This window comes from Colias croceus, chromosome 18, assembly GCF_905220415.1.
Source record: "Colias croceus chromosome 18, ilColCroc2.1".
Classification (NCBI taxonomy): Eukaryota; Metazoa; Arthropoda; class Insecta; order Lepidoptera; family Pieridae; genus Colias; species Colias croceus.
Window position 1 is genome coordinate 5,875,631 of NC_059554.1, and position 21,410 is coordinate 5,897,040.

The 21,410-nt window shown below is 32.7% G+C and overlaps 5 protein-coding genes and 1 long non-coding RNA gene across 6 annotated transcripts; 4 read left to right on the forward strand and 2 right to left on the reverse strand.

The window, feature by feature from the left end:
• Nucleotides 1-562: 562 nt before the first annotated feature.
• Nucleotides 563-1,619, reverse strand: LOC123699807 (trafficking protein particle complex subunit 6b). Its single transcript, XM_045646835.1, has 3 exons — nt 1,319-1,619; nt 976-1,239; nt 563-762 (listed from the first exon to the last, which is right to left on the reverse strand). Exons 1-3 carry the CDS (start codon nt 1,400-1,402, stop codon nt 637-639), a joined length of 474 nt encoding a protein of 157 aa, XP_045502791.1. The 5' UTR covers nt 1,403-1,619; the 3' UTR covers nt 563-636.
• A 2,936-nt stretch (nt 1,620-4,555) lies between these two features.
• Nucleotides 4,556-6,693, forward strand: LOC123699563 (suppressor protein SRP40-like). Its single transcript, XM_045646542.1, has one exon. It carries the CDS (start codon nt 4,805-4,807, stop codon nt 5,816-5,818), a length of 1,014 nt encoding a protein of 337 aa, XP_045502498.1. The 5' UTR covers nt 4,556-4,804; the 3' UTR covers nt 5,819-6,693.
• A 139-nt stretch (nt 6,694-6,832) lies between these two features.
• On the reverse strand, nt 6,833-7,584 carry LOC123699565 (tRNA-specific adenosine deaminase 2). The gene has a single exon (XM_045646543.1). The coding sequence runs from the start codon at nt 7,376-7,378 to the stop codon at nt 6,890-6,892; it is 489 nt and encodes a 162-aa protein (XP_045502499.1). The 5' UTR covers nt 7,379-7,584; the 3' UTR covers nt 6,833-6,889.
• A 450-nt stretch (nt 7,585-8,034) lies between these two features.
• LOC123699566 lies at nt 8,035-8,842 on the forward strand. The gene is made up of 2 exons (XR_006752535.1): nt 8,035-8,356; nt 8,746-8,842. It is a non-coding gene; the product is annotated as an uncharacterized LOC123699566 (long non-coding RNA).
• A 432-nt stretch (nt 8,843-9,274) lies between these two features.
• On the forward strand, nt 9,275-10,974 carry LOC123699567 (single-strand selective monofunctional uracil DNA glycosylase). The gene is made up of 5 exons (XM_045646544.1): nt 9,275-9,767; nt 9,852-9,971; nt 10,100-10,243; nt 10,335-10,487; nt 10,778-10,974. The coding sequence occupies exons 1-5, from the start codon at nt 9,516-9,518 to the stop codon at nt 10,898-10,900; spliced, it is 792 nt and encodes a 263-aa protein (XP_045502500.1). The 5' UTR covers nt 9,275-9,515; the 3' UTR covers nt 10,901-10,974.
• Nucleotides 10,975-16,748: 5,774 nt separating this feature from the next.
• Nucleotides 16,749-21,316, forward strand: LOC123699452 (HSPB1-associated protein 1). The gene is made up of 7 exons (XM_045646383.1): nt 16,749-16,766; nt 16,841-17,331; nt 17,409-17,542; nt 17,778-17,902; nt 18,326-18,450; nt 19,763-19,873; nt 20,735-21,316. The coding sequence occupies exons 2-7, from the start codon at nt 17,005-17,007 to the stop codon at nt 21,131-21,133; spliced, it is 1,221 nt and encodes a 406-aa protein (XP_045502339.1). The 5' UTR covers nt 16,749-16,766; nt 16,841-17,004; the 3' UTR covers nt 21,134-21,316.
• The last annotated feature ends 94 nt before the right edge of the window (nt 21,317-21,410 follow it).

Consider the following 21,410-nt stretch of genomic DNA (forward strand, 5'->3'; position numbering starts at 1 on the left):
GCCTTGTACTGTCCATCTTTCATTGCCTCAATTTTATGATATAAAAATAGGCTAGGGTTATGTTATAGGCTATCTTTTAACAAGGTGAAACATCTCATTCTCATTAGAATTTACTTTGACTATGTAGACACAATATTATGTAGATACAGTTATGGGTAACAGCTACATAGTTTACTAATAGTGGTTGGTAATCCAGATAATTGTGGAACACAGATTATCCGAATTGCCAATTTACATCCGAATGGGCCCTAAGCATAATATTAAAAATTAAAACCAAGTACATACTACATAATTTTGTAATTTTTGTTCTGTTTTGATGTAACAAGTTGGAATTCATTGGTGACCAGACATCTTCAATGGTTATTGTTGAAAGCTAGAGTCAAGACACTACATATTTCGCTTAATAAAGTTTATAATACATATTTTTTTGTCTACTTTTATGTCCACTTATCCAAATTGACCCCCGACCCAATTAATTCGAAAAATCGGCGTTCTACTGAAATCAAGTTTCTATTGTAAGTTAAATAAAATATATCAGTATCCATGCAAATAACACTATTGGGTATGATAAATATTTATTGAGATAAAATATGCTAATATATATTACATATAATATAATAGATACATTGAATGCATTTAGGTTCTCTGCACATGAATATGGAATTTACATGAAGGCATAGTTTGAACTTCAGCTGTCACCACACTGTTAATGCAAAGATTTGCAAGTCCTCCCCTTAGAAGTCCACATGTATATGCTACATACTGGAAAGTTAAAAAAGTTAAGTTTAACATTACCTGTATTTTCTTCAGAATCCAAAATAATGACTATACTATAAAGTTATATAAAACTAGTAAGTATTATTATATTTTTCAATCTTAATTCAAATTCAAAATCTTAATTTTTCACAAGTTTGATTCTACCAACGAAATCTATTCTATAACTCATAAATAAGATTAATAATGAAATATTCTTACTCTTGGAGCATATTCCAAGTATTGGTGACCATTAGAAAAGTTTGTTAAAAATCGGAATGCATTATCTTGCAACACATATACGCCCTGGTGATTAGTGCGTAAATTATCTATCTGCTTTTTGTATATGCATGTCCAAAAATCTGTGCATATGAATTTCATAGTATCTAGTTCATCCTTGAATCTCGGCCATTCTCTTGTCAATCGTTCCATAATTTTATAACCAGCTGCAAAACCTATATACTCCACTACTGATAAATCAGTTTCCTATAAACAAACATTCATAATATTATTTATGGGCTCAAATCAAATAGTTACAATAAATTTTTCATCGAACACAACAAACCTTATTACTATTATCTTTTGTTTGTTCAAGTGCATAATTAATTATTTCAGAATGCAATAACTCAAAAACGATATCATCTGCCATCGTATTATTTATAGAATTTCCAGTAAAACAATATTGTTCGGGTACATAAATGAATTTATATTTTTTTGTTATAAATTAGAATGCAGTTAGTTTTCTACGAGTATTAAATTTAAACGTATAAACAGATGAATTTATATTTTATTTGTTATTTAATTAATAATATTTTCCCAAAAAATAGATAGGTATCACTTAACGCTTTTGTCAACAATTTTACGACTTTATTTTGTCAATATTTTGTCAGTGTCATTGGTTTTTTTTTTTTTTTTTTAATATTTAATGGCCAGGTTACGAAGTGTCATTGGTCATGTCAACCCACAGAACATATACTCATGCTCTGTGTACTCATGTGTCAACCACAATGTCTGCGATGATTTCAGCAGTATTGTACACTGTATGCGTTGGTGCCACAAACTATATCTGACCCCTCAGAGCAATAAACCTATTATCGACGACGCGATTGGCGCAGTGGTAAAGTAACTGCCTACTGAGCCGACGGTCCCGGGTTCGATCCCCGGTCAGGGCAAATATTTGTGTGATGAACTCATGTTCTTGGGTCTGGGTGTTATTATCTATATATGTATTTATTAAATATTATATTTATCGTCGCCTAGTACCCACAACACAAGCCTTAATTGAGCTTACTGTGGGACTAGGTCGATTTGTGTATATATCCTATAATATTTAATATTTATATGTCTGTCCTATAATATTTATATATTTATTTATTTATTATTGCTCTGAGTCTGACCCGGTGACAAAAACTGGAACTACGAGCATTGCTACGAGCCGCCATTTTGAAATGTCACATTTTCACAGACTTTTCATCTCTTTTCATCAATGATTATGGAACGTAGACTGAGAAACTAATAGACAAAGGTACTCTGTAACCGCGACATAACGTCGTATTCACGGTCCATCTTGACGTACGTCCCGCCAAGGTCATACACGATGCACGACGCAAAACGACCGTGAATAGTCTTGACGTACGTCAATAATTATTATTATTACGTTGCTGGATGTGCACGACGAATTTTTCGTCCAGCGAGCATCCCCACCACCGCGAACGTCGTGCAAGCGCATCGTGCATCGTGCATGCTTGATCGTGAATAGGCTTGCTGTACAGCAGATCAGTGTTGCCAACAGAAATTAATGTAAATACTTGGAAACGTGGCCTATTGATATGATTTTTTTGTGATAACTTAGTAGTTAGTTTAGTTTTGTGATAACGTAGTGAGTACATGAGCAAGCAAGAAACAGTTATTTTATATTTTTATGTACACAGGAAATACCCAATTATCATTACTTTTGGATCAACCTAGTACACATGGACAGTTTATATTCAGAAGTTATTATTTTAAAAGAACTCCAAGGCGAATTCAAAGATTTTATGCAAAAGTCCACTGCAGAAAAATGGCAATTTATTTAAAAAAAATGTCCTAACGAATTTGTTTGTTTAAAAAAAATGATTAGCTATATTATACTCTCTGTTCCCGCCACTTCAGCATTTACTGAAAGAGTCTTTTCGGTCATGAATGTGAAGTGGCGGGAAGAGAGAAACCGAGCTTCATTAAAAATTAATTAAAAATGAGCTCTTGAAATAAATTTAGATTTGGAATGTTTGGATTCATATAATTCATTTAAAAATAATGAAAAATTCTTAGGTACTGCAAAAAGTACAAAAAAACACATTTTTAAAAATATTTATTTACTCTTTATACATCCAGCACAGTGGATTTCTGGTGGTTTCAGAGGTCTCTTCTGGTGGGTAGCTTGATACTTCGGTGGCAACACTGGCAGCCTTGAGCTGACGTACAGCGGGGATGGACCGTGAATATGCGTCGTGCATCGTGTATGACCTTGGCGGGACGTACGTCAAGATGGACCGTGAATAAGACGCTTTCTCTGTCTACGTTATGGAATCACATCCTAGTCATTGCTTTTCATACGGAATATTTTTAACCGACTTAAAAAAAAGGAGGAGGTTATCAATTTGGCCGGTATGTTTTTTTATGTATGTACACCGATTACTCCGAGGTTTCTGAACCGATTTACGTGATTCTTTTTTTTTGTTTGATTCGGAATGGTGTCGAATTTGTCGCATAAAAAATTTACTCGGATAGGCCCAGTAGTTTTTACTTTATGAGCGTTTTTGTCCGATCTCGATGACTTAATTGAAATGTAGCAAGTAACTTTGATTCACTTCCCGGTTACCGAATGAGCTGAAATTTTGTATACGTTCATGAATTTGATAGCGATGAAACATTATCATGACACAGAGCTGATTTGATGATGGAATCCTTGATGGAATCAGGAGGTCGCCATAGGAACTCAGTATATTATTATCTTCAGTTAAAATTTAAATAATATTAGCGCAATATTAGTAAAGATTTAAAGAACCAAGATTTTAATTAACTTGTTACGATAATAAGTCTAGCAATTAGCATTTAGTATTTACAAAAATAATTGAAATAAAGTATAAACACTGTTTAGATCACAGTTTAGATATACTGGCTCACATTAGGCTTGTGCTACCATTTTCAATTATATTTTTTTAAGATTGGCAATACTAATTGTCTTTAGGGTGGGAAGTGAATGGAATGGAGATGGCAATAAATTTATATTGGCTGTTTTCCAATTACAGAGCATAATGCGACTCAGTGGCGCACAATGCCGAATTATGCTGATGCTTAATTGGAACGTGAAACGCACTAGCAGGTTGCGCTAAGTTCAGTGTTGAAAAAAAAATCATAGAGTTAGCAATAACCTCATTAATGTGTAAATAAAGTGGTATACATAATAATTGGTTGAAAACTATTTACGGTTATTTTAAGTAATTTGGATTTTGATTACCTATTTCATAAACATTTTTTTCAATGTTTGTACCTTCATACATACTTATATTTATTCTTTTTTTAACACAATTTGAATTAACTTTGATTATTTCGAAAAAACTACAATGAAACGAAAGCTTTAATTTTTTTTTCCAACAATTAATAATTACTAACGATAAATCGATTGCTCGCATCAATTCACGCGCATTACTTTGAAGAGTGCTCGATTGTGCGAAGCGTTGCTGTAGTTGGAACATTCAACGTTAAGCATTATGCCGCATAATGCGCTCTAGTGCTGTAATTGGAAAACACGGATTATGTCATATGTGCAAATCCTACCTACGCTGGAGGCTCCTTCGCGGTGTAAAATTGTTTAGACTTTTGATAAAAGTCAAATATGGCGAACTTGAGTATTGTGGTGTCTAATAGTGAACAGTTTTCTGTGAGATTTGGTGTTTTATCCTAAATTCATACAGTATATTTGTGAAGGCTTTAATTCTGTGAGTTATTGTGGGATTTGTTTTGGTAAATTGACTGTATTTATTGCATTAATTTGGTTTCCGAAATATAAATGGATGTAAATAACATAATATCCGAAATAAAAGATGGCGATCCGCCGCGATCTCTGGTTTTGATAGAAGCGCCCTCTATTATAAGCATAACAAAACCTAAATCAGACGGCAACGCTAAAAAAAAGAGACGTCGCGGAAAAACAAAGCGGCAAATAATGAAACCGTATCTCAAGATTTCTTGGCAAGAAAGAAGAAAAAATGAAGTCCGAAGTAATTCTAAAAGAAACAAGCGATATCGTAAAATTGTCTTGGCTAAAACCCAGGCACCCTGTAATAACAATCAGTTTCTAATGGAAATCCACAAACCAGAACCGGAGAATAGTTTTAATATCTTCCGAACACCATCGGCTCGTACTCGTGACTCTAGTTTTAGCGTCGATTCTGAAGAAAATTACTTTTTTTCATTACCAGAAGATGAGGAAGAATATTTAACAAAGGAATTTTCTAGTGTTTATGAAGATGCACAGTGTGAAAGGTTATCAAATATGTCCAAAAATGAACTCATTGAAGAATATCTTATTTTGGAAGCAAAGTATGATACCCTTCTAAAAAGGACTGAGCGTTACAATGGAAGGGATAATGAAGAGGAGAAAACTGCTGCCATTCCAGACAAAGAAGTGCCTCCAGAAAAAAGCAATGACCTACTTGAGAAGGATGCCTCTGTAGGGTCACTTTTACCAGGTCCAACAGAAGAGCAATCAATGTCTGACATCTTGCAACGTTTGAAGCAACAAGAAGAGAGAATTAATGAACTTGAGCAAGCTAATGAGAAGTTGAAAGCTGAAAATGAACATTACCAGCACCAGGCCCAGAATACCAGTGAGGATTCAGAAAGTGATAGTTCGTCTAGTTCAGATAGTTGCAGTAGTTCCAGCTGTTCAAGTCCAGAGCATGATGTTGACGATACCATTAATGGCACAGAACCAGCAGTACATATGAATGGGGATGATGACTCTGACAATGTTCACTGTGAACAGCCACTTGTTAATGGATTCCATAAACCTACAGAATAGGTATTTTTAATCTATTCTTGACACAAGAGTTACAATCCAATCTTCAGGTTGTAATCTGTTTAGTTGTAATCATAATACATATACATGATATATCTCATTAATGCACAACTTAATTCTGATCATGTGTATTTAGAATTCACATGATCATTTTAAACTACACAATTTAATAATAAGCTAGTGATTATAATAGGCCCCTTAAACTCTTTGTAAGTTGAAATCTTTTAGAAATATGATTTATTTTATGGACTTTGGTAGTGTAAACTGTAAGAATGTAATTGTGAGATCTCATTAGATATAGTTGACATATTTTGATGTCCATTTTAATTTATTTGATATAAACCACATTAATATTCCATTGTTAGACAAAAAACATCATCATTTCTACACATCATAAAACATTTCATTCAATAAATAATTTGAGGGTCTAACTGTATTAATATAACAATAAAATATTCCAAGTATGGATCTCACTTTTATATTTGTGCAGTGTAATTTTATGTAAATAGATATAGATAATAATATATGTTGTGTATAAATTAAAATATTGTTACTTCTATTTATATTAAGTTTATATGATACCAAAATTATGATTTTAGGCAGTTTGTAACATTCTAATAAATGTAGATTTTGCATGTATTGGTAGAATGGTGAGCACAATATATTATTATTATTTAAAAGGTCATAGATGTTGCATACATATGCATTGGTATTTGTTGAGGAATAACATTTCATATTAAACTTAATTATATCTTGCTACAATAACTAGATGTATGTCTAATTGTATAACATTATTTAAAAAAGTGCTTATAAACTTCTCAATATTAAAAGAAATAGATTTTAATAAAGAGGAATAAACTGATTATGTTGCTAAATTACATTTGATGTCTTTATTCACCGTTTACCTATTTAAATTAAGTTGTAATTTGTGCACTGAGGAAGGTGTGGTTCTTCCATTAAATCTTCAAAATAAGACTTTTATAATATTACCAGGATTTTTCAATAATGATAAAAATGTAGATAGGAGAGATTTTTTAATGTTTCTACAATGTTTCCAATTTCTTCCATACATAATTACTTTTTTTTCCTAACTTTTGATTCCGGTGCATGAGGATTAGTGCCCTTGTAAAACTGTTTCAATAAAAGCATAGCTTGATCTCCTTTGCTGTGTTCAGTTAGTTTGAAACCATTCTCATAAATTTCACCTACATTGAGAACTGTTTTACCGCCAAACCTGTCATTTGCACAACCATATATTACTTCTTTAACTTTTAACTTTTTTAATGCAGCTGCACACATAATACAAGGTTCTACAGTAACATAAACAACTATTTGTTCGAAAACTAAGCTATTCTGAAGATTTTTTTGTTTGCAATAATTTATAACCTTATCTATACAGTTTATTTCGGCATGTCTAGTAGGATTTCGGGTTTCATTTACAGTATTTCTAGATTCAGCAATTATTTCTCCATTCAGCGTAAATACGCATCCCACTGGAACTTCGTTTGCTTCCAAAGCTTCTCTACCTAAATTTAGAGCTTGATCCATAAAGTCAACCATCATAATATTAGACAGTTATATAATTTTAAACAAATGTTCTTGTTTTTAAACAGGTCTTCACATATCTATCCAACTATATATAAGGTTATATTGTTATAATTATGTGTTGTTGTTTTTTAATTTAAAAACATGACCCATTTTCATGAAATGAAATGTCACCGGCTATGTCACCCTGAGATGTCACCGGCGTCCGGCACTCCATTGGGCACTCCGGCGAGCAACCGGCGAATCAAGTCATAAGTGTCCTCAAAGTGTCATTGTCAGGTCGTGTCAGTATCACAGATAACTATATCACAGTCTGTTTACTGTTCACCTAAGCTGTTCACAGAGTCAGATGTGCATAAAATTTTCATAAAATGGAAAGAGAAAAGTAAAAAAGGCATTTCCTAGAGTGCGCCTAGAGTTTGTTTTGGTAGTCCACTTCACAGATCGCTTATTTTCTAGTTTCTAGGCAGTCCGTAGTTGGAGACCATTTCTTTACGAAAAAAAAAATGCATACGTGGACAAAAATTCTGTCAAGCTTTTGAGTTTTGACCACGGAACTATAGTCATTAAATATATTTCCATGGTTTTGACTTGGTTTTGACCCATTGACCTGTGGTTTTGACCGTGTCTACGCAGAGTTGCGGTTTTGACATTTGGCGCTTAATCACAGTAGGTACAGTGCGACATAAAAGAGATGAAATTAATTAATTTGGAACTAATTTTTTTTTCATTATCTGGCAACCCTAAATTTTCAATGCAGCTGTCAAGTTGAATAAAAATTTGTTGTTTTTTTGGTGAAGTTGAGAATTCTTAAGATAAAATTGTAATTTTGAACAAGAAATTTACTCAAAAAAGGAGAAATCATGAAAAAGGTTAAACGTAGCGGTGTCCGTGATGCCATGTATAAAGTTTTAATTCGGTGTTTCTCATAATTTCAAGCTGAAAAACGAGAAAAATATTTGGAAAACGTTTCAAAACGTACAGCAGATTATACCGGTGAGATTCCATTTGTTTTTGCTCAGTACTACGTAAAATAGAATATTCCATTAGTGACGAGTGTTGAATGTACGTATCTAGGGCGATTAACGTTTTTGAAATTTAATTTGAGGTTATTTGTATGTAAACAAAAACTAGTTTTTATAGTGCGACCAGCACAATTTGAGTCAAGAAGTTATATCCAATCCAACCAGCCTTAAATAGTATAGTGATAACTATTTTCATACAACTATCTATGAATCCTTACTTACTACACTAGAGTGGCGCAGGGACCCAAAGTGAGTCTTGGCCTCCGACATAAAAAAAATATTTTTAAGCTACTAAATAAATATGTTAATGTTAAATGCACTATGTATTTGATTTTATTCATCTTAATTCGTTTGTTATAGGGGTTTCTGAAAGCACAGTACGCAGGATAGTGGAGCAATGGAGTAAAAATGAAGGAGAATATCTACAAAAAATAAATAAAAATATGTAGTTTTCAAATCACCTTGTTTTTTTTTTACCTGACGGACCCAGAAGGAGGGTAATGTGTTTGAGCCTAAGGTTTGAGCTGTATGTATGTTTGTTTGTTCGTATGTTTGATTCTATGTGCGCCTCTGCAGTCTAAATAGCTTGACCGATTTCTATAAACTAATTCCAAATACATTTAAGTAAAATTTGACCTAGGTAGGTTATTTAAAATACTTATGTATTTTTGTCTTAAATTTACACGATGATCAATGAAACAACTTTAAATCGCGGTATTTATTACTTTTAATATTTTGATTTTTATTCTATAGTATCAAGATCGCTTGCGTCGCAGTATCAGTGTTGCTATATGAGCGACGGTGGCGCCCTCATTTTTTTTCATCTCTTTTGTGTCGCACTGTAGGTATTAATTTACTCTTTGTCTGTAGTCTATGGTTAATCATTCAGTTGATAAGTGGTTGATAAACCACAGTTGTAAACAATGTGCTAAACAACGAAACTGAACAAAGCAACAAGCCTAACAAAATAAAAATAAAAAAATATTCTACATAAAGTCATATAATAATTACAAATTTACAATTTAAGTTTGTGATGATTTTAGATCCTATGAAACCATTATCCAGCAGGGCTATTGTCTAATTTTGACTATAATTTTGAATAAATTTAATTATAGGCAAAAGTTTTATTAATGGAAGTAGTATCGGCGTTTTTCACGTTTGAAGAAGAGAAAGAAATATCTGACGATTTTATTCGAATTATTGAGAATTATAATGAGTTACTTGAAAATTTTAAGATTCCTGCAACTATAAAACATGTATACAATCCTACTGTTTATGCTGAATATACTTTCAGAATGTATGTAAAAAAATATTGCAATACTAAAAAGAAAATAATGTTTTTTGGCATGAATCCAGGCCCTTGGGGAATGTCTCAAACTGGCGTGTGTATTTTAATGAAAAAAATAGTGAGATCTTCTAATTAGAAATTATTATGTAGGTAATATATAAAAATGTGTTGAACATAGGTTCCATTTGGAGAGGTGTCATCTGTACGTGATTGGTTGGGAATTGAAGGACCTGTGCAAAAACCTCTTAATGAAAATGAAGCCCGCCCTGTTAATGGCTTTAAATGCACCAGGACTGAGGTAGTCACAAACTGACAGTATTGTTCTATTTCTATTTATTTATGTAGACTTTGTTATTTATAAATTAATTGCTTCATTTTATAAAATTTTATTTTTAATAACAAATGTACTTTTTTATATTTTTATAGATTAGTGGTAAAAGATTTTGGGGACTATTTAACAAGTTATGCGGTGTACCAGAAAACTTTTTCAAAACTAGTTTTGTATATAACTATATTAATCAGCAATGGATGAATAGTAAAGGATGTAATATAACACCAGCAGACTTTAAAGTAAGTTTAAACGTTAGGTAGTGTGTTAAAAATAATAAAAAATATTTATCATTGTCTTTAATTTATGTGTTTTCTTTTGCTGCTTTTCCAGGTGTCTGATATGGAACCTCTGTATAGTATGGGAGACTGTGTATTAGCAGATGTGTTAAGACTGTATGAAGTGGAAACTATTGTTGCTATTGGAAGATTTTGTCTAACTAGAGCCCAAAAGACAATAAGTCAATATGCACTTCAAAATATTAAGGTATTTAACTTCAATCTGTTTTTTTTTCTTTCTTCATGGCAAGACAATAGGACTAAATATTCACATAGATCTACTTTTTAATATATATTTTTTCATTAAATGTTGCCATTGTAATTTTAGTTATTCTCTATATATTTTGTCTTTGGTTTATACTTCCAGGCTTGTAATGAGAAACTTATTTGAACCATAATATTGCTCAGCGTCAACATTGTATATAGTTTACACTACTTTTGGCTTTAAGTGAAGCATATCTTTTTAAATTTTGTTATAAAAAATCTGAATGATTACAGGTTGTGTATTTGATGCATCCAAGCCCACGTGTAGTGAATAATGGAAATTGGGAGCAGCGAGCCATAGAATGCTTAAGAAGTCATGATCTTTTGAAATATTACAACAAAGACAATATCACATGAACATTGAACAATATAATTTTATTGTTACACTTTCTATGTTATGGACATAAGTAACATATTGTATTTTGTATTAATATTTTTTTTAAACTTATTGATATTGTTAGCTTTAAGTTATTTCCTTTTTGCTATGTGAGTTGAGTGTTAGGTTTTTCAGATGGCAATATTACAATATCAATATTGCCATCTGAAAATTTTCAATCGACATGGATGCGCGTTGATTTGCGATAAAGTGGGAGAAAAATTGGGAAGGCCATTGCACATCGACCCGCGCTTTAATATTAATGTACACATTTACTACCTTTGGTAACTTTGATCATGAATAAAAACTGGTTATATAATCAGTGATAAAAAAAGTTTTCACCGAAAGTCTACGGTGGGTGGACTTTTGGTTTGTTGTAAATCCGACTTTAAGTTAAAGTGATAAGGTTTTATTTATTTTGGCGCAGTAAAGTCTTAGTTTATTTGGAACGAAGTTCCTCATCGCGAGTTGTGAAAAAATTCTTACGAAAATATGTCACGACCACAGGTCACGACACTTTTTGCTAGAGTTGTAAGCCGTGCGGCGTGCACGTGGTTCTCTGTCTGTCTCTCTCTAACTTAACACTTCGTTCCATCCGGATGTCCCTTGACATCCCTCAAGTTTTTTTTGCTCTTCGTAAGTTTTGATAATACACCTTAAAGCAATGGTAATAAGCTCGATTTCGCTGTAACCTTCTTTTTTTCGTATAGATTGTGACTAACACACTTGGACAGTTTTAGTTCGTTTTTGTTATATCATTGAGTACTGTATTATCTATGTGTTTTAATGATCTAAGGTTGATTAGCTGAACTAGACTTCGGTCGGGACGAGTATATAGGTAATGAGGACAAATCTCACAACGCATGTTAGCAACACACGTCAGGCGTGTACGCAGCTTGATGCTCGTACAAACTTAGCCGAAGTCTCAGTAGGACGCCGTGGCGATGTTGCTGGCTCCGTAGCCATGGTCCAGCTAGCAGGTAATATTCAAATTTATGGTACCCTTGGTGGTACCTACTTAACTCACTTGGCGACGGTTTGGCAACGTCGCTAATTTGGACATTTCCGTACTGCTTGGATGGACGGAAAGACGTCGCCATGGCGTTTAATGAGGCAAAGCTTTTATGCTGTTCAATTTCAAAGATCTGGATTCTTGTATCTTTATGTTAATAGGTATTTAAAATGATTTGTGTTGTACCTCGGATATATTAAAAGTAAGTAGGTATTTAGTTCTTAGGTGGATACGTATATTTTCTTAATTGATAACAACTGTCCAATGGCATCCGCAGGGGCGATTATTCCCAAAATAATGTCCAAGTTTATACTTTATATTATAACAGTCGTCGACGACAGTGCCGGATTAGCCATGTAGCAAGAGTAGCAAATGCTACGGGCCTCGCGACTCGGGGGGCCCCGCGGTCTAATACCTTTCTGACCGTCAAAAAATATCAATTTATAATACACTTACCGTAAAAAAATACACGTACCTACCACGAGAAACGTTGGTATCAAAATCTACAACAATAATTTAAAATTTTACCACGTTTCTACAATTGAGCGATGGCTACACCAAAAGTTGTGTTGTACTGCTTGCACTGCGCTTCACGCAAGTTGGTAACACGGCAAAACTAACAGGAGAATCCCCTGATATTATCATCGAACGAGCTAGTCGTAACAACCCGATCAAATAAAATAGGATTCTATCGACTATCAAACCTTAGAAGACAATCATCCATCGCCCTTGTCAAAGAAAATACGAAATCAAAAACGAATACGAACCTCCGCCAGTGCTATAGCGATTATAGTGTCATGCAATACGTCAAAAGGGGTTTTCTATTTTAGTAAAAAAATGCTGTCTTGTGATATTAAAACGCTGTAAAATTTGTTCTCGAAAACAAACAAAAAGATAAAACATCGTTTTACAGGTTCTCTGTGATTATTTGGCTTATTTAATTTTGTATACAAATAATAATTTTACATATACGAATAACGAAGGAATACAAAACTTCAACGTATGCTGCCAGTATTTTGAAAATGAATATGCCATTATTATGGGTAAAACGGTAAAATGGTTAAAAGATCTTCGAGGTAGTGCTGTTGGATTTTTCGATCGTGAATGTGATTATTTGTATAGTGCAATAAAGGTGTCATCTTAGGGTGTCATGATCATTATAAGATAATTTTAATAAGCATAATACTTTTTTTGGTTACTTTTATATAGCTTAAAAACGTCAGAGTCGTTTTCGCCCGCGATTTAATTCATTTGAACTCCGTGATGGATATGACAAAATTATTATTATTCAGGAATTATATTTATTTATTATCCAGTAAAGCAGCTGACAATGTGGATGTCGTAAGGTGTCACTGAAAATCAGTGTTAAGGTATTATGCCTCAGGTATCCTGAGTGGCTTCCTTTTTTAGCGCAAGCAACCATACATAAATAATTTATGTTTTCTATTACCTATTATTCATAATTTACAATGCTATTGTTGTGTGTTTGTGTGTATTGGAATAAATGGTTTCTTCCTTCTTCCTTCTTTCTAAAAATAAAATGTCCCGTGTTCTAGACTAAAAACTACCGCTATCCGCATTCATATATTTTGAAAATAAAAAATAATATAGGTAATCATTGTAATTTTGAAACATTTTTTTATGTAATTTATTTAATTAAAAATTTATCGTTTAAGTATGTAACAAAAGAATTTTTACAATATTATAAAAAAATTATCATATACAAATATTTATATTAAAATTAAAATTATACTCTGACAGCTAATTTATGTAGAACGTCACTAATACCACTATAGTCGAGCCAATTTAATAGGCAACATTTGACGTCTATCAATTTTATCTTCGAAGAGAGGTAACCTGCTTAAAAACATCGATTAAAGTGAATCAATCGATACGGATTTGAAACATTTGTAAATCGAATTTATTAATTTATGATGATTTTTATTCACAAGTAATCAATGCATTCGATTCTAGATGTCAGATTTAGATTTTTAGAGTAACGTCTCTGGTATTTAAAAAGAAAAAAGGTTTATTGACACAAAATTGTAGCGACGTCAGTTCTTCAATTCAGAAATTGTTTATTATGTTTAGTATGGTTTATCAGTAAAATGAAATCTTAAAATTACTTGTATCGGTCATTATTATTATAAATATGTAATCATAATTGAAAAAAGTTAAGCAAATGTGCAGTTCTAACAAAACGAAATATCATGTTATTCTATGTCGTCGTTACTAGGTTACGTTGTTGAATTTTGTTGAACTGTCAAATGTTGCCTATTAAAATGGCTCTACTATACCATAATAATTCAGATGATTGCAATGTCACCTCATAAATCAAAATCGGTTCAGCGGTTTATACTGCAGGGCGTGCCAAAGAAATATTATACATAGATACACTCGAAAAACATAACCCTCTTTCTTCCGTAGTCGGGGAAAATTTTCAATATCTAGTAACATAACACCCACACAGAAGCACCGTGTACGTACAGTTTTATTTAATACCTTTTAACTTGAGAAACTATAGCAAACGAAGGGCCTCTTGACAGAATTTGCTACAGGCCCCGCGCTGGCTTAATCCGGCACTGGTCGACGACGATACAGATTGATACTCATTAAATTCATAACGTTTTTTAAAGTATCATATGTTTTTTTGTATTTATAGGTTTATTCTAAGTTATAAGTTGTACCCACCATAAACATTACAATTTTTTTTTAAATATAATAATATATATACCAACTGTTTGAATATTTTATTATTATTTTAAATCTGAGCCATATTTTCGTGAAAACCACGTTTGGTTTGTACCTAAAACGAGTGGAACATTTTAGCCGCCAGTAGTTATCAATAATTCTATTCGGTTTGTTTGTATTGGAGTGAAGTGGAGGAAAATTATATTAATGTAACCTAAGAATGTAACTATTACTATTGATATCACCATCCTATTTAATTGAGCCAATTTCAAAAAAAGGCATGGTTTTCAATTAGTATTGTTTTTGTGTTTGTTACCTCAGAACTTTCGACTGGATGTACCGATCAGTACCGATTTTGATGATTATTTTTTTATTTGAAAGCTGTCTGTCTCCCGTTTGCCGTTTGGCTTAGATTACAAAATAAAGTACAGATGGAGCATGACAACCGCCCGTCGCCCTTGTCAAAGAAAATACGAAATCAAAAACAAATACGTCGCTGCACCAGTGCTATAGCGCATAAAGTGTCATGCAATACGTCAAAAAGGGTTTGCAATTTTAGTAAAAAAATGCCGTCTTGTGATAATAAAACGCTGTAAAATTTGTTCCCGAAAACAAAAAAAAAGATAAAACATCGTTTCACAGGTTTTCTGTAGATTATTTGGCTGATTTATTTCTTTAATACGAATAATAATTTTACAGATATGAAGGAATACAAAACTTCAACGTATGTTGCCAGTATTTTGAAAATGAATTTGCCATTTTTATTGGTAAAACGGTAAAATGGTTAAAAGATCTTCAGGGTAATGCTGTTGGATTTTTCGATCGTGAATGTGATTATTTGTATAGTGCACTAAAGGTTCATGATAATTATTAGATTATTTTAATAAGCATAATACATTATTTTGTTACTTTTATAAAGCTTAAAAACGTTATAGTCGTTTTCGCTAGCGATTTAATTTATGTGAACTCCATGATGGATATGATGAAAATAAAATGTCCCGTATTCTCGACTAAAAACTACCGCTATACGTATTCATATATTATGAAAAATAAAAAATAATATAATTATTATAGTTAATATTGAAACTTTTTTTTGTAATTTATTTAATAAAAAATTGAATACAATTATTTTGTCCATATATAACTTTAGTAGGCAGGTACTTTATGTAATAAAAGAATTTAAATAAAAATTAAAACTTGACTTCTCATTTATGTATATAGCCTACGTCACTACCGCCACTAACATAATAATTCAGATCATTGCAATGAAACCTCACAACTCAAAATCGGTCCAACGGTTTATACTGCAGTGCGTGTCAAAGAAATATTATACATACATCCATAAACTCGAAAAACATAACCCTCTTTTTTCCGTAGTCGGGGAAAAATTTGGGAAATTTTTCAATATCTGGCAACATTACATGCACACAGAAGCACCGTGTACGTACGGTGCATCGGCGAAATGACAGCACACATAGCTTTATTGAAAATGACGATAAATTATTCGGTTTAGTTCGGCAACGCTCCATCTGTCTTTTATTTTGTAATCTAAGCCGTTTGGTATCTTAAATTTGGTCTAGTTATGACATTTTTTTTTATTAAGATTCTCAATCTATCTTCACCCACTTGCACTAAAAATGGATAATTCTTGGATACTTAATTCTAAACTTCTACTTTTGATAAACAACTTTCAATAGGTAGTCATTGAGGTAATATTACTACGTATGGAGGAGACACCATGAACAAAACCTGTGCGCCATTTTTTTTGCTCTAAATAAGTTTTAAAAATTATTATCTAGTTAGGTACCTACTTCCCTATGAAAGTTATTCCTTTGCACTTTTCCGTATTATTTGTGCAATATCGTAACACACACGAAGGCATATTTGATGCGTTTCACTTTAAAACAAATAAAAAATGAGCGTGCAGTTACGCACTATGGTGTATGTTGAGCGGAACATAAGTGATGTAGGCGGTGTCGTCTCCATATGTATATCTCAATGTAGGTAGTATTTTATTTGATTTTATACCTATTTTAATCTTTGCTCGCGGCTCGAGTCCTATTTGCCGTCACTGTCATCATCTGTCATAAACGTTATCTATCAATGTCAACTGTCAAATGCATTTATGCGAAGCGTTTGTTTTGGTAAGAATTTTTTACACGTTCATATTTTGGTATCATTGGATATTATAATCAGATATTTTGTGTTCACTATTCAGTGTTCTGCACCGTTTAGTTTAGCTTGGTTCATCGTTTTGCGAAGAGGGAGTTCTGTGATGCTTGGTGTCTAGAATCGGTGCATGATGTAATGCACCGTTGCACAATTCAGTAATGCTTTATGAATGTTTAATTACTGCATCGAATTTTCTGTTTATGCGAAGACATGGCTACGGTACTGAATGAGGAATTGGTACGGAATATAACAACAAATGTGACTGTCCCGCTTGTTTTTCGTAATTTTGTTACTAACTGGTCGTTAAGCCAGTGGAATTTGGAGAAGTGGTCCACCGTCTTCGGTGATAGAGAAATACCATTTAGATGTATGCGGAAAGATTTTATATCTGATGAGCCCTGTTGGGAGCGAAAATGTAAGGTTAAAAAACTGACATTCAAGAATTTTATCAACAACTTGGCTGCTAGTAAAGAGTGGATGTATTTTGATTACAAATATCTGCATCAATGGTTCGATGCTGACAGTGAATTGTGTAAGGTGAGTGTTTTAGCTTATAACCTTTTCTCTTATTTTAAATTGAAAATGTATGGATAACACACTGTTTTGTTTTGAAGGAGTTATCATGGAAACAGTTTGGGTATGACAAGGGAGCTGCCGATACAACTCTCTGGGTGGGCAGTGAGGGTTCACACACTCCTGCACACCAGGATACTTATGGATACAACATAATTGCTCAAGTGCATGGAAAGTGAGGAATTAATGTTTATTTTTGTATAGAACTTGGAAAGAATTCTTTAAAACTTTAACAAACACTATCCTATATTTTTAAATTGTAAATATATGGAGTCTGATAATATTAATAACTCAGCCCCCGGAATCACAGACACAATAGAAAATCTATTGTGTCGTGGACCGATCGGGCCACTTGGGGTTCAATGGGTTAACCGTTAAGGCTACTGATAATAACTTGTAAAATATTTTAGAAAGCGGTGGATTCTATTTCCACCTGAGACAGGAGGCCTAAAACCAACCAGGGTTCCCTATGAAGAATCCAGTGTGTACAGTGAATTGAACTTCTTTTGTCCTCACAGTTTGGATGTTTTTAATGGTAAATATATTATTAGTATGTATCTGTGTACATAACACTAAAATAAATTTTCATTCCTGTTTTTCATGACTGCTCTGATCCCATTAAATATAGCATGATGTGATAAATGGTATCCTATAAAAAAATATTCTAAAACTAGATTTCCGCCCGCGGCTTCGCCCGCGTTTGCAAAGGGAAACCCGCATAGTTCCCGTTCCCGTGGGATTTCCGCGATTAAAAACTATCCTATGTGTTAATCCAAGTTACCCTCTATGTGTGTGCTAAATTTCATTGCATTCGGTTCAGTAGTTTTTACGTGAAAGAGTAACAAACATCCATACATACATACATCCATACAAACTTTCGCATTTATAATATTAGTAGGATTTTAACATGAACCTTTATCCTACTAATATTATAAAATATATTTATTTCCAATCCTAGGTTTAACCGGAGGCAGAATGGTTGAGCTCTCTGCAGGGGATGCTCTCCTAGTGCCACGGGGGTGGTGGCATTATGTGCAGAACATTGACCCAGTGAACATTACCCTAAATATGTGGCTGCCACATGTAAGTAGATATTTGACTTGATTCTACACATTATAAAAAGTTCAATTCTGATACAATTTATAGTGACTAAGGAGTATGATTTTATAAGTTTAAAAAATAGTTTTTTATTATGTCATCAAGACAACATAATATAGGTACTATAATGTATTATTTTAGCTATGCAAGCTTGAACGAAAGCATGTCAATCAAATAATATTGAAAATCAGATAGGAATTAGTTCAGGATACATCGCCCATTTTTGCAAGTGACTACTATCAAGCTAATTTTCCGTTTGTAGCTTTATTTTGATGAGACGCCCAATAATTTCGTGTACGAAAGTCTCAATTGTGGTAGCTAACAGAGATAACAAGGATAAAAATTTTTGATTTGATGGTTCTCAAATATTTATTACTAACTGAATTTTTTTTTATGTTCAATCTCAAGATAATTACCTAAATTATTCGAAAAAATATTTGTCCTACAAAATCTATGGTTGGTTCAAAGAGTCCCCCTTTCCAAAGTGTATCGATAACGAGGTCATCATAAATGATTACTAACAAGCTGATTTTTTTGTTTTCACTTAGTTAATGTTTATATAATTCAACAGACATATTGTCCTACAAATTGCGTAATAAATATTTGAGAACCATCAAATCAAAAAATTTTATCCTTGTTATCTCTGTTAGCTACCACAATCGAGAGTTTCGTACACGAAATTATTCGGTGTCTCATCAAAATAAAGCTACAAACGGAAAATCAGCTTGATAGTAGTCACTTGCAAAAATGGGCGATGTATCCTGAACTAAATCTTATTTTCAAATATATTCATATTGTAATATGTTTTTAATTAATTTTATTTTTATCAGTATGGTTTTGCTTTTTTATTTTAAAATTATAAATGATAATTTCAACAGTATATCATTAGGAAATTGATAAATGATCAAGAAAATATACAAGGAAGATGTGCTCATAAACAATATTATTTGTGTAAATCCTTGTCGTATTGTTTTTCTTGAAAAAGAGAAAAACAAAAAACGACTTGTGGCACTCGGGGACTGTCGCGGTAAAGCTATTGCATGCTATGCCTTCAAGCCATACCTCCCGTCGGAGTGGGGAGCTTGAGGTTTTTTCGTTACGGAATTTCTGGATTCGGTCCCCGCGCTCAAGGCCCGCGATAGAAGCTATGCAATTATAGCTTTAAAAAAACGCAATGCTTTTAAATGATGATGAATTTACCATGTAATTTTCATTTTGATTTTATTATACCAGTACAATTTTGCTTTGTATTTCCATATATGGAGGTAGTAATGTTGTGTTTATTTCTTTTTTGCAGGAAAAAGATCCCTCGGCGCATGTATCAGAAGCACTCATTAAAATATTTATTGCCCAAATGTGCAAAGATTTGCCTTTGGAAACTGCTAAAATGCTGGTTAATCCTAATGAGGTAATTTATTTCTAAAAACTTCATTTTGTTTATGCAAGTGTTTCCTGTTTAATGGTTTATTGCGTTGTTATTTCTTTATTATCAATATTATCATCTAAAGTGAATAGTTTTATGTTTTTTGATCTTTTTTGATTTCTAGGAATAATTTTGACTAATTTAACCTTAAGTTTAATTTACTACACATTCCCCAATAATTTCATAAAATAATATATAAGATATTTAAATGATATTAAACAATGTGGTTGCTAATTAAAATGCATAGAATAGTTTTCATTGATTTCTGACCTGGCAGTGAATCAAGAAATATTTCACCTGACATAAAGTGCTAATGAATTATAAATATATTTTAATTGACCGTGAAACTACATGCAGGTGTTTGTGCAAAGGTCAGAGGAGTTACTAGAGTGTCATAAATACAGGATTAGTCATCTTTCCGATTATATTCATCACTATCCCTGTATGTGACTATGACAAATGCATCATATAGATGCGTTACGTCATCCGAACTAAATATTGTATCAAATATATGATTAAAAGTATGATTTGCATTTTTCGGATCCTAGAAATTATTAGTCAGTGGTTATTGATGTGTTTTTTTAAACTCTATATATTTTCTGTTTAAACGGGACGAATAGCTTGTTATAATAGAATATTTTAAGTCATAGTGAACAAGTGACAAAACGCCGAGTCCCTGTAAAGTGACGAAGCCGTCATCAGTCGTAAATTATATGTCAAATCCTTGGTCAAATCTAATTTTATATATCAAATTTCTGAACTGATTGTGTCTGAGAACACGGTTTTCAGGGTATTACCTGTATTCATTATACTATGTTCAAAATATAAGCTCTCATTTGTTTTCAGGATGACATTGTAGACACGCCACTTGCAGTATTATTCCTGCAGTTGGAAACAGTAGCCAATACGTATATGGATAAGAAGAGACGAGTGCGTCGTGTCAAGAGACAAAAGACACGCGATGACGACAGTCCGCTGCCGGACTTAGAAGAATTTGATCTCAAGAGCTTAGTCGATAATCCAGAGAATAATATGGAAATAGCACCCACCGTAACGAGTGCAGATCTCATGAATGTACTGAAGGATAATCTTAGTAAATACGCGAATACTGAGAGAGCGTTAGACGACGAAGAATTGGACGGTGCTACGAGCAGCCTTTGTTTGACAAAGGCGGTCATCGACGCCTTTAGTCAGAATGACGTCATCGATCTCGTTAAGCATAATTTACTAGCTCGTTTAAGTTAAACCTTTCCCCGTATACATGCTCAAAGAGCTATTTTATTAATTTATAAGTACAGTTTTGATTTATATTACAATATATTAATTCGTAAGGAATAATGATACATATTATTATGTATTTTAAAGAATTTTTTAGACTAAGTGAAAATTATGAGGGCGGTATTGCAATAAATGTAATTTATGTGATGACTTATTTCTTTTCTTGAATTTTTTTTTTGAAGTTTCGGTTCTATTACTTTACTAAAAAAATATTTGATTATGTCAATTCAGACAAGTATACAGT